The sequence below is a fragment of the Lampris incognitus genome, chromosome 11 (assembly GCF_029633865.1).
Source record: "Lampris incognitus isolate fLamInc1 chromosome 11, fLamInc1.hap2, whole genome shotgun sequence".
Taxonomy (NCBI): Eukaryota; Metazoa; Chordata; class Actinopteri; order Lampriformes; family Lampridae; genus Lampris; species Lampris incognitus.
The window spans coordinates 27,313,063-27,325,555 of NC_079221.1; the positions used below are offsets into that span (position 1 = coordinate 27,313,063).

Sequence of the window (12,493 nt, forward strand, 5' to 3'; positions counted from 1 at the left end):
CAATTATACTGCACTGAGATAGATGGCTAACGTCTGTTGACTCATCTAATGCGAGAGAAAAGTATGTCCCGGCGTTTATGTCCTTAATTTGTGTTTCCTCGACTTGATTTGCCATCATGATGCTACGATCGTGCACAGTTCTTGCTGACAGGGGCATGTCTTTTATTCGTTTGATTATCTTGTCTTTATTTGGGAGGTCATCAAACAGTTCATTGGCAACATCAAGCATGAATGTTTTGGCATACTCGCCATCTGTGAATGACTTTCCATTCCTTACTATTGCCAAAGCACCCACAAAGCTAGCGGAATTCCCGTCACCTTGCTTGGTCCACACACGTAGTTGCTGCTGACTCGTCTGCACTCTCCGCTGTAGCTCCTCGCATGCCCTTTTCCTGCTGTCCCCCGCTGGATATTTCGATGCAAATGAAGCATGGTGCGTATCGAAGTGCCGCTTTATATTTGACTGTTTCATCGATGCAATTTTATCATTGCATATTAGACATACCGCAGATCCTGCTCTCTCCACAAATGCAAATTCCTCTGTCCACGCAGCCTGGAATGCACGGTAATCATCGTCTTTTTTTCTTTTCGCCATCTTTTCTGTTACAAGGGTTGAAGCGGATAAACTAGTTGGCTATCTGATAAAATTGATTTCTTCACCTTTACAATGACCCGGACATGCTCGCGACCCACGGGTGACCCGTGACCCGTGAAATTTATCTTCAAAACTAATTTCTGTTTACTTTAAAATGACACAGTATTATTAAGAAATATCACAAGTATTTTAAAATCCGTTCCAAACTGATTTTTTTTTTTCAACTCAAAATTGTCTGGGAGCCATATGCCGTCACCGGAAGAGCCATATATGGCTCGCGAGCCATAGGTTCCCGACCGCTGATCTAGGGCCTTGAACATCGTGCAGCTTATTTTTATTTTCTTTTAAATATTTTCTAGTTAACTAGGCCCTGTGATGGCCTGGCGGCCTGTCCAGGGTGTTTCAACGCCTGCCGCCCTATGACTGCTGGGATAGGCTTCTGCATCCCCGCGACCCTGAGAGCAGGATAAGCGGTTTGGATAATGGATGGATTTTCTGTTTTACTCAAAATTCAATTAAACATGTTCATTTAAAGGCAGCCTTGTGTTGGGGTTTGTGTTGCTGTAAATTTCGGCACAACATTTTTTACATTTACTGCAACTGAATACCGGCCCCAAATATCGACCATCCATAATGTACCAATAATCGGTATTAGCCCTGAAAAAAACATATATGGAGATTTTTAATGTTACCATCTTGCCTCCATTACAGAAACAACGGGTGCAAAATGGATATAATTTGCTTTTCTTTAACCTTTTGACAACGTTTGGCAGAAGTAAGTGTTGTGCTGACCTATTTTTCATTTTATTTATCTGAGCAGAGTGACAACTATGATCGTGACTTCATAATATCTTGCTGAATGATACCATTCTTATATTACCCAAGCCTAGCTGTTTGGTTCTATGGTTGTGTATGAGAGAGGGTGGGGAAAAATGAGGAAGGCCTTTCGTGTTTGTTTAAGAAATGCCTTTACCAGTGCTGTATTAATTGCAGTGCTTACATTCAGTGCTGACTGTATCTTCAGTACTATAACAGTCTACTTTTTACTTCACAGAACTCCAGACAGCCTGCCCACAAGGCCAGTAAACTCTGTAATAGACAACTTGTCTACAAAGGGTATGAGACTCAACTTTGTACTGCACTAACTGTCCTCCAAAATTATTATTATTTCGACATGGAGTATCAACTTAACTTATCTGTTGCTTCCATATTCCCTCAGCAGACAGCATGGAGTCACCTGAGACCCCTATTTTTTGCACCCCCGGGATTAAAATCTCTAAATCGCATGACTGCACCTCTAAACCACCTCCAGTGGAAGGGGGCAACCTAGGGTCCCCTGATTGCCCTATTAACCTGCAGACCACACCTGAGGTTCCTGTGTTTCAAACCCCCTACGTCAACAGACTCGTCAGCGCAAGGAAGGTACAAACGTGTATGCATGTAGTAATTCTCTTCTTTTCAGTTCTTGGCACCAAAACAACATTCTACGAGTCTTGATGCATGCTGAATAATCCAGGTAAGGAAATCCCAGAAAGTTGAAACAGTTCTTTTGGACACAATGTTTATTCCGAGAAACATTTCATCACTCATCTAAGTGACTTCAGTCTCAACTGACTGCAGTATCCCCACCTTTATAAACACCACAGTTGCATAATGACCGAACCAACAATTGGTTTCATAATGAAATTGCTGTGACCATTAACTAGAGTTAGAATGGCCATGTGTACTCTTCATAGAAGATTGAGGAAAACTTGCAATCACAGCACTGTAAGATGGCGACAGATGTACACTTAGGTGCCCCCCCCCCCCTTCATTCAGGGATGGTTGTTCCCTTTTCACATAGATTGCCTCTTTGACTCCTGGTTCAAACCTGCATTCATCCCTATTAAGGATGTGCACATCCTCATCCCTGAAAGAGTGGCCACTGGCCTGTAGATGGATGTAGACTGCGGAGTCCTGGCCTGACGCATTAGCTCTTCTGTGTTGTACCATCATCTTCCCCAGCGTCTGTTTGGTTTCCACGATGTACAAGTCACGGCAACCTTCCTGGCACTTAACAGTGTAGACTATATTGCTCTGTTTGTGCTGGGGGACCTGATCCTTGGGGTGGACCAGTTTCTGGTGCAACATGTTTTGGGGTTTGAAAGCAACTGAGACGCAATGTTTGGAAAATACATGTTTCAACTGTTGTGACATTCCCGCCACATACGGAATCACCACTGGTTTACGCTTAGACAGCTGTTGTCCTCTCTTCAGTCGGCTCGTGCACTGTTTTGGTGGCCTGGCTTTGAAAAACACCCAGTTAGGATAACTACACTTAACTAGGGCCTGTTTAATGTGGGATTTCTCCCCTTCCTGAGCTGCTGTGTTGGTGGGGACATTGTCAGTTCGGTGGTGCAGCCTCCTGTTGACCCCTAGTTTGTGCTCCAGTCAAACCTGAAGTACTGATCAGTATGTGTTGGTTTACGGTAAACATAAACAATCAAATATCCCCCATCACCAATTGCTATTTTACAGCTAAGAAGGCTAACCTGTCACTGAGTTAATCATACCTGTTAATAATAGCCCGTAATCGCACATCCTGTATATGTTTCTTAGGTAAACTGCACAGACTAGGTGTAGCTTCCCCTTGGTATAATATTTGGTACAAAATTCTGTCGATAGCATTGTCCTGTTCTTACAGCTTCAGACATTCTATTACCCTTTTCTTGTAACCACTGCTTGGATCTCGATTCTGGGGCTCATAAGTATTTATATCACTAAGTAACATCATAACTTTCTCATGATAGTCTGTCTGGTTTAATAAAACAGTGCAATTGCCTTTACAGTGCAATTGCCTTTGTCCTGCGGAAGGATGATGTTATTGTCCTTACTAAGAGTTGTGAGTATTCCTCACGTCTGCTGATGTTGGACCGGCAGCACCTTCGCATTGCTGAGGCAGACTGAAACTTTTGTCCGCAGTTGCTCCACTTCCGGGTCCATGATGTTGTTGTTACGGCTCACGAATTCCATGGCTGTGACCAGTTCCACTAGTGGGATTTACCTCAGTGTAACAGCAAAATTCAGCCCCTTAGCAAGGATGCCTTTCTCTGCCGGGATGAGTATTCTTTTGGACAGATTCTGCCCCCATTTGTCCCTATCAGCGGCCTATGTCTGTCGTCCGTCTTTGTCTGCCATTGAGGACATCGTCCATTGTCATCTTATGTCTGGCTTGCAGCAAGCAGGTTGGTTGAACTTCTTTTGCTGCCTGGTTTTCGACTTTTCGTGTTGTGCTAGATGAGCTTTCTCTGTGAACTCAATCACACGTTGGAAAGTGGTCTCATCTAGACGCAACGTAAGTCTCTGTTGTATCTGTTCCTCTTTGGCTTTCAAAGCGTCAATGGTAAAATTTGTGTGTCTCAGCCGTTCGTTGAACAGCTGGCTCTGTGCCTTCAAGAGGCTCTTGCTAGCTTGGTAGCCCTTGACCAAAGATTTTTATTTGCAGTCTCTTAGGTGCAATCCCACTCTGTCTGCACCTGAGGCCAGATCTCAGGTTGTCCCTGTAGTTTGCCATCTTATGCACCATTTGCTCATATTCACGTACAAGTTTAAGGCAATTCTTGGGAGTTTCCTCGCTCTCCCTCCAACTTTTTATATTGGGCAAGATGTATGAACACAAGCTTGACTAACACCATATCTGGTTCTGAAGATCTACTAGCAGTATTGAAAAAAATAATTATTTGTAATTCAAACTTCATTAGATGAAGAGAAAGGTAGAAAAAGAAAACAGGTTGATGTATTTATGGTAAAATGATTGTGCTAATAGGAGCATTGCAACATCTTTTAGTTATTCCATTATATTTGCTGAAACTCATTAGCTTGTATGTTGTATATTGTATATTTTACTGACTGTAAAGCTTTTCGGGACTACCTTTGTGATTTTGACCTATACAAAAATAAACTTCACAAGTTGACAGACCTATCAGTCAGGCCCCTGTATATATACTTTATATCTTTCCCACTTCAAGGGATAATTAACAGTTCTATTAAGTTGCCTGAATGAGATTTTCCAGATGTCGGAAAAAAATGTCAGATTTTTTTTTTTGGGTCCAGATCCAGTCACTTATTGTATCCTGGTATTCTCTAAGTAAAAGTTGCCATAGTCTAACCATAACCAAAGATGCAGTTGTTTTGCCTGTTTTTTTTTGTTTTGTTTTTTTAGGGCGCGGTGGAAGCTGAACCTGCAGATGATGAAAATCCTGTCCCAGAAATTTCGACGCCCACTAATAGAACTGCCACCAAATGCACCTGGGAGTACAATGTGCCTGAGGTATCCATTGGAGATGGTGACGATGGACTGACACCAGAAATGCCAAGCCTGGAGTCGAATTTAGGAAGCAATTTGAAAAATGTAAGACCAGGACTGCAAAGTGATTGTTTTTTGTTTTTTTTTTCCATTATGTTTTTTTACATGCGCTAGCCACATCTGCTCTTCCAATCCTGTCTACCAACCACCATTAAATCAGACAGACTGATTTTTTTTTTTTTTTAAATAGACCCACCAAATTATGGTTGCCTGCCTGGCTGGTAAAGAAGACTTGCGTCAGAATATGGGGCCCTTGTTAGCTTTGATGTTTGAGTGTGGCACGAGTAAAGAAAAAAGAAAAATCAACTTCTGGAATTAGGAAAAATTTATTTAACTTAAAATCGTCTAATTTAAATTTAACTTAAAATGGTCAGCCTCTTCTCTGCAAACAATAATTTTCAATTTGACCGATTAATTTTATTTTTTTTCCTTTCAAAGGAAGTGGGTAGGCAGTCTATTAATTTCTTTCCTTATCCAGTTTAACACGGAGGAGAGGCAGGAGAAAAAAACTGTCAGTTTGGTCTTTGGCCAACAGGGGGCGCACATAGTATTTCAGAGGTGGCCGACTACAATTTCTGGACAAAAAAGATTATTTTTGTTTTGTGGGAATATTCTGTTAACTCAGTGTTTCACTTCCTGTCTGTCTGTCTGTACTTTTGCCTCTAGAGCACTAAAGGAAGAACTAAGGAGTGCAAAATTAGGGCAGGGGAGCCCACTTACCACAGCCTGGACCGGGATGGACCTACACAGGAGGTCAGTCTGGTGACTGAACCCAGCACTCCAGAAATGCCAGATCTCAGCTCTGTCACGCAGGATATCTGTAAAGTAAGTCTTGAACTTGGTTACAAATGGCACATCTTGCCACTGAGTTTTTTTTTAGTTCATTATCATATTCATATAAACAATCAACACAGATACACACTCACATAATGAACCTGTCACATAAGCAACATCGTAAGACATGAGCAAAATTATACAGGCTTGGTGAACACATAAATAATGGAAACACTATTATAAATTTTCTTAATAAAGGGTTGTGCCACTAAGGACCACAGGAGCATACTTTTTTACCTATTTTTTAATTCTGTCGTTTTTGTGTTTTGACATGAGTTTTGGAGAAAACTTCATCTTGGGCATGCAAATCAGGAAGTCACACTTTGGGCTATACAAATAAAATTGATTTGACTTGACTTTAAACTTTTATCAAAGTCAGTTTCTCAATTTCTGTATTATTTGTGATTAACACAAAATTACTTAACCATGCTAACATGCTGAGTGTAACTGAAGAATCTACTTAATTTTTGTAGCTTCTGGCCCAGACACAGTTGAAGAAACCAGCTGCCATAGTGCAGCCACATACTTGGCCATCAGGGAAGGAAAACAGGTAACCTGACAAAAAAAAATAATCTGGCTCACCTTGTTTTAAGTGGTAGTTAGCACACTTAGGTTTAACTTTTTCCATTAACATTGATTCAGTAAGCAGCAGCTTCACTGATGTTTACAGTCTCAGTAGTTTCTGAAAGTGTAAAAATGTTTTTAATACATTGTTAGGCCTTACGAGCGCTATTACTTACATTTCAAATGTAAAATCAGATTTTAGAAGCGTAAAAGTGTTGCACTAGTGTTGCAGCGCTGTTTTTCAAGATGAGAAATCGGCACAGGAATACTAAACTTGTTCTGTTAAATTTTTTAATACTTTAGTTTGGAAAACCTTTCAGATAATATCATTAACATGATTTTAGAATGTGTTAAATTTAACTCAGTGATATTTTCAGATGCCCTGATGTTGCATTTTGCAAATTCACGCATTGCTGTATGCAGTAACACTTGAATTTTTTTAGTCTCAGTAGCAAGTGCAATGTTTTTTTCAATAATATGTAAATTTATTCCTTTGGAGATAGGAAATGGATATTAAGAAACCAGATATGTATCCCTTAGTCCTTTAAAATCGTTCAGTGCTGTCCTGGTTGACAAGCTGTTGAAAAATATTTCACTGCCAGAGCCTAACTTTCTCTAAAAGATGCCTCCAGTTGAAGGCTCAGGCTCTCAAGATAAGAACCATCTATGTGGATTTATCTTTTTTTCCCAGGATTAGACATTTCTTCATTTCTTCTCCTACACAACTACTATTACCTTCAGCTTTTCCAGTTAGGGGTCACCACAGCGGATCGTCTTTTTCCATCTCTTCCTGTCCTCTGCATCTTCCTCTGTCAATCCAGCCACCTGCATGTCCTCCCTCACCACATCCATTAACATACTCTTTGGCCTTCCTGTCTTCTTGCCTAGCAGCTCCATATTCAACATCCTTCTCTCAATATACCCAGTAGTGTTGCATGATTTGGTGAAAAGTCATATTGCGATTATTGTGGACAATCTTGCAATTGCGATATGATAAACAAATTTATACATATCCAAATAATACAAGTTTGTTGCGGTGCCGTGACATGTAGCAACTTTCATTTTGCATGTTTTAAACAGTACCGCTTTCTGCTCAATATCGCTTAAATCCAAAATATTGCCATATAAGAGGTTACTTTTTTTTGCCACCAGTTCATCACCGTTAATCTGCTCGTTGTCATCGGTATCCATTTTTTCCCTTTCTGGTCTGCACACAGCACACCGGATAGTTTGTAGACTAGACTGTGACTATACTGTGACTGTAGACTGCACACGCTTCACTGCGTAAACAGACTGATTGTTCATCTCTTAATTATGGGCGTAGATATGCAGACTGCACACAAACAGACGTTCACACACACACATTTTATTATTTAATTGAATCGCAGCCTATTGCTGTTATATAATTGCACAGGCTGACATCGCAATTGCGATTAGATTAATCGTGCAGCAGTAATACCCAGTATCTCTCCTCTGCACACGTCCACACCATCTCAATCTTGCCTCTCTTGGTTTGTCTTCAAACCGTCCAACTTGAGCTTCCCCTCTACTATACTTGTTCCTAATCCTGTCCTTCCTTGTCACTCCCAACAAAAATCTTAGCATCTTCAACTCTGCCACCTCCAGCTCTACCTCCTGTCTTTTCATCAGTGCCACCGTCTCCAACCCATCCACATTTCTATTAAAGATTCATGTTTCTTTCCCATCAGGCTCTGCTGTGATTGTTGTCTGACTTCGCAGATTTGATTCCCTACTGCTTCCTCTTCTTTATTTCTCATCAAGAGTGCTGAGCCTGCCCATCGTGTCAGAGAGTGAATTTCAGAGTCTGCCCGGTTACCTCAAGCAGATGTCTTTGTCCAGCCTCAACCAGGCCATCCAGAAGATCAACATTGCGGCAGCAGAGAAATGCTACGGTCAGGTCAACACTTTTGCCTCTTAACATAACTAACCATTTGGTGGACACTTTTCTCCAAAACGCCTTTGGATTCTATAGAGGGCATATGTTTTTTTAAAATCGGGGTTCCAAAGCGGAACACCTCCACCATTGTTAGTGCCATATTCTACCCATTTATCTTAAATTAAGTAAAAACTGTGCAGTTGGGAGGAAAAAACTCCAATGGGCAGATACATCTCAGAGATTTGACTCTATTCACCTCTGTGCTTTCAGAATCACATTTTATTGGCCATGTAGGTTTGCACTACATGGAATTTGACTCCAGTTTCATGGCTCTCTCAGTGTACTTAACATAGAATAACAACACTACAACACAACAATCTCCCTCTCTCAGTGTATTTAACATAGAATAACAACACAACAATCTCCAGATATATACACAAGGATTGACTTATACAGGCTAAATAAGAGGTGATAAAGTGCAGTGGTGCAGAGAATATATCAGAGATGCTGAAATAGATGAAGGCAGGTTACTTACATACATGCCTGAGATAGATGGACATGACAGAGCATACCAGTATAAGTACAATGTACAGTACAGTATATAAAAAATGGTTGGATTTATTTGACAGTGTTAGGCATTAATTTGAATGACAGCCCACAGAAAGAAACTGTTTTGATGTCTGCATAATAAATAATAAAGTAATTTCAGGCCAGTTGGTTTAATGTCTTGATGTGTACAAACAATTATTTTCGTGGACTGTTTTCTTCCTGTGCTTTTGCAGCATCTAGTCACTTCTGAGAGGCATGGTGGGTTTGGTTGGTTTATTTGCTGTCCTGTGGATGTCTACACATTTGTAATGGCTGTTATTCGACCACTAGAGCCGAGATCTTGTCCAGTATCTTCCCGCTGCTTGACTGAAACTGTAAAACCCCTCTGTTCAGCAGAACCACAAGGCCATGACAGTCAAGTACATGGTATCTGACTCAATTCTACTACTACTTTCGGCTGCTCCCATTAGAGATCGCCACAGCGGATCATTCGTTTCCATCTCTTCCTGTCCTCTGCAACCTGCATATCCTCCCTCACCACATCCATAAACCTCCTCTTTGGCCTTCCTCTTTTCCTCTTCCCTGGCAGCTCCATATTCAGCATCCTTCTCCATATATCCCCAGCATCTCTCCTCTGCACATGTCCAAACCATCTCAATCTTACCTCTCTTGCTTTGTCTCCAAACCGTCCAACCTGAGCTGTCCTTCTAATATACTCATTCCTAATCCTGTCCTCCTTCATCACTCCTAATGAAAGTCTTAGCATCTTCAACTCTTTCACTTCCAGCTGTGCCTCCTGTCTTTTCATCAGTGCCACTGTCACCAACCAAATAAACATAGCTGGTCTCAAAACCATTTTGTAAACCTTTCCCTTTAATTTTTGTTGGTACCCTTCTGTCGCAAATCACTCGCAATACTCTTCTCCACCCACTCCACCCTGCCTGCACTCTTCGCCTCTCTTCCGCGCTCCCTGTTACTTTGAACAGTTCACCCCAAGTATTTAAACTCGTACGCCTTCGTCACCTCTAATCCATGCATCCTCACCATTCCGCTGTCCTCCCTGTCATTCACGCATAGGTATTCTGTCTTACTCCTGCTGACTTTCATTCCTCTTCTCTCTAGTGCATACCACTTCTCCAGGCTCTCCTCAAACTGCACCCTACTCTCGCTACCGATCACAATGTCATCCGCGAACATCATAGTCCACAGAGACTCCTGCCTGATCTCGTTCGTCAACCTGTCCATCACCATTGCAAACAAGAAAGGGCTCAGAGCTGATCCTTGATGTAATCCCATCTCCACCTTGAACCCATCTGTCATTCCAACCGCACACCTCACCACTGTCACACTTCCCTCATACATATCCTGCACCACTCCTACATACTTCTCCGTAACTCCTGACTTCCTTATACAATACCACACCACCTCTCTCGGCACCTTGTCATCTGCTTTCTCTAAATCCACAAAGACACAATGTAACTCTTATGACCTTCTCTATACTTCTCCATCAATACTCTCAACGCAAACATCGCATCTGTAGTGCTCTTTCGTTGCATGAAACCATACTGCTGCTTGCTAACGATCCCCTCTCTTAACCTAGCTTCTATTACTCTTTCCCATATCTTCATGCTGTGGCTAATCAACTTTATACCTCTGTAGTTGCTACAGTTTGTTCTGCACATCGCCCTTATTCTTGAAAACCAGTACAAGTATGCTTCTTCTCCACTCCTTAGGCATCCTCTTACTTTCCAAGATTGTGTTAACGACCTAGTTAGATACTTCACTGCCATCTCTGCTAAACACCTCCATGCCTCCACAGGTATGTCATCTGGACCCAACCGCCTTTCCACCCTTTATCCTCTTCTTAGCTGCCCTCACTTCCTCTTTGCTAATCCACCGCATTTCCACATTCCCTATCCTCACATCGTCCAACCTTCTCTCGCTCTCATTTTCTTCATTCATCAGCCCCTCAAAGTACTCCTTCCACCTTTTCAGCACACTCTCCTCACTTGTCAGCACATTGCATCTCTATCCTTGATTGCCCTAACCTGCTGCACATCCTTCCCAGCTCAGTCCCTCTGTCTAGCCAATCGGTACAAGTCCCTTTCTACTCTGTAGTGTCTAACCTCTCATAGAACTCACCATATGCCTTTTCTTTTGCCTTTGCCACCTCTCTGTTTGCTTTACACTGCGTTTACTTTCTTCTGCTCTCTGACTATCCCACTTCTTCTTCCAACCTCTTCCTCTGTATACTTTGCTGTATTTCCTTATTCCACCACCAAGTCTTCTTTCCTCTATCCAGATGACACACCAAGTGCCTTTCTAGCTGTTTCCCTCACTATTTCTGCAGTGCTTGCCCAGCCATCCGGCAACTCTTCACTACCACCCAGTGTCTGTCTTAACTCCTCCCTGAACTCCACACAAAAGTCTTCCTTCTTCAACTTCCTTGGCTCTGCCTTCACTCTCTTCCTCTTCTTGGTCTCCAAAGTCATCTTACAGACCAACATCCGATGCTGCTTAGCTATGTTCTCCCCTGTCACCACTTTGCAGTCTCCAATCCCTTTCAGGTTGTGCCTCCTACATAAGATATAGTCCACCTGTGTGCACTTTCCTCCACTCTTATATGTCAGTCTGTGATCCTCCCCCTCTTCTTGAAATATGTATTCACCAGAGCCATTTCCATCCTTTTAGCAAAATCCACTAACATTTGTCCTTCCACATTCCTGTCCTTGACACCATACCTACCCATCACCTCCTCATCACCTCTGTTCCCTTCACCAAGATGCCCATTGAAGTCTGCTCCAATCAGTGGTATCTGGAATATGGGGGCAATGGTATCTAGGGATGGGTATCGTTAGGATTTTATCGATACTACTACTCTTATCGGTACTGCTTATCGATTCGGTACTTTATCGATACTCTTATCGGTTCTTTTTTATTATTATGCAAGAAAAAAGACACTTAATTAAGAACGGAATCGACATTGCTTTATTATTCTATTATATAATTTTATATAAATATAAACAAATATTATTTATTCAGCAGCAGCAGCAATGTTTTAAATGCGTCTGAATTATAGACTTTATAATCAACATTCAACAACAACAAATACGATAAAAAATAAAAGTAGATAAAGATAAAGAAAAAAATATATATATTAAAAATAAATTTTTACAGCAAAAGGCTAACGGAAGTTCAAACAAACAAGAACCTAGAACATTATCCTAACAATTCTTCTGCAGAAAAATCAACATATCTGCCTTCTCCGGCAGGAGTCGTGATCTCTCCTGACTTATAGTGTCCCCGGCTATTAGCCTAGCTAACTCCGTATCTATGGCTTATATATTTGTAGCTAAACAATTAGCTAAGCAATTATATTTTATTTATTGGCCTATTCGTAATAATTCGTTATTAGCCTAGTTAACTCCGTATCTATGGCTCATACGGCTTACGTGCAGTGGACGTGGATGGAACACTACGAGCAAAGCAGTCGAAAACTCCGCATTTCTGCAGATTAATACCATGTTTCGACAAAAGATGTTTCGCCAGATTGCTTGTATTGCCACCCTTACTGGCAAATGATTTGTTGCACTTGTGGCAACGAGCGTTGTTGTCATCGACTTTTGAAAAATATACCCAAACTTTTGAACGTTTAGTTCTCTCCGCCATGATGAGCACTTGAGCAGAGCTGTCTGTGCGTGTGTGAGCG

The 12,493-nt window shown here is 41.5% G+C and overlaps 1 protein-coding gene across 1 annotated transcript in view; it reads left to right on the forward strand.

Annotated features, from left to right (window-relative positions):
- ska3 (spindle and kinetochore associated complex subunit 3) overlaps positions 1 to 12,493 on the forward strand; it is a 46,883-nt gene that overhangs the window by 23,301 nt on the left and 11,089 nt on the right. Inside the window, exons 5-10 of the mRNA XM_056288883.1 lie at positions 1,650 to 1,711; positions 1,815 to 2,027; positions 4,810 to 4,985; positions 5,607 to 5,765; positions 6,248 to 6,324; positions 8,121 to 8,251. Of these exons, the coding sequence (XP_056144858.1) occupies positions 1,650 to 1,711; positions 1,815 to 2,027; positions 4,810 to 4,985; positions 5,607 to 5,765; positions 6,248 to 6,324; positions 8,121 to 8,251 (818 nt within the window). The remainder of the gene's footprint in view (positions 1 to 1,649; positions 1,712 to 1,814; positions 2,028 to 4,809; positions 4,986 to 5,606; positions 5,766 to 6,247; positions 6,325 to 8,120; positions 8,252 to 12,493) is intronic.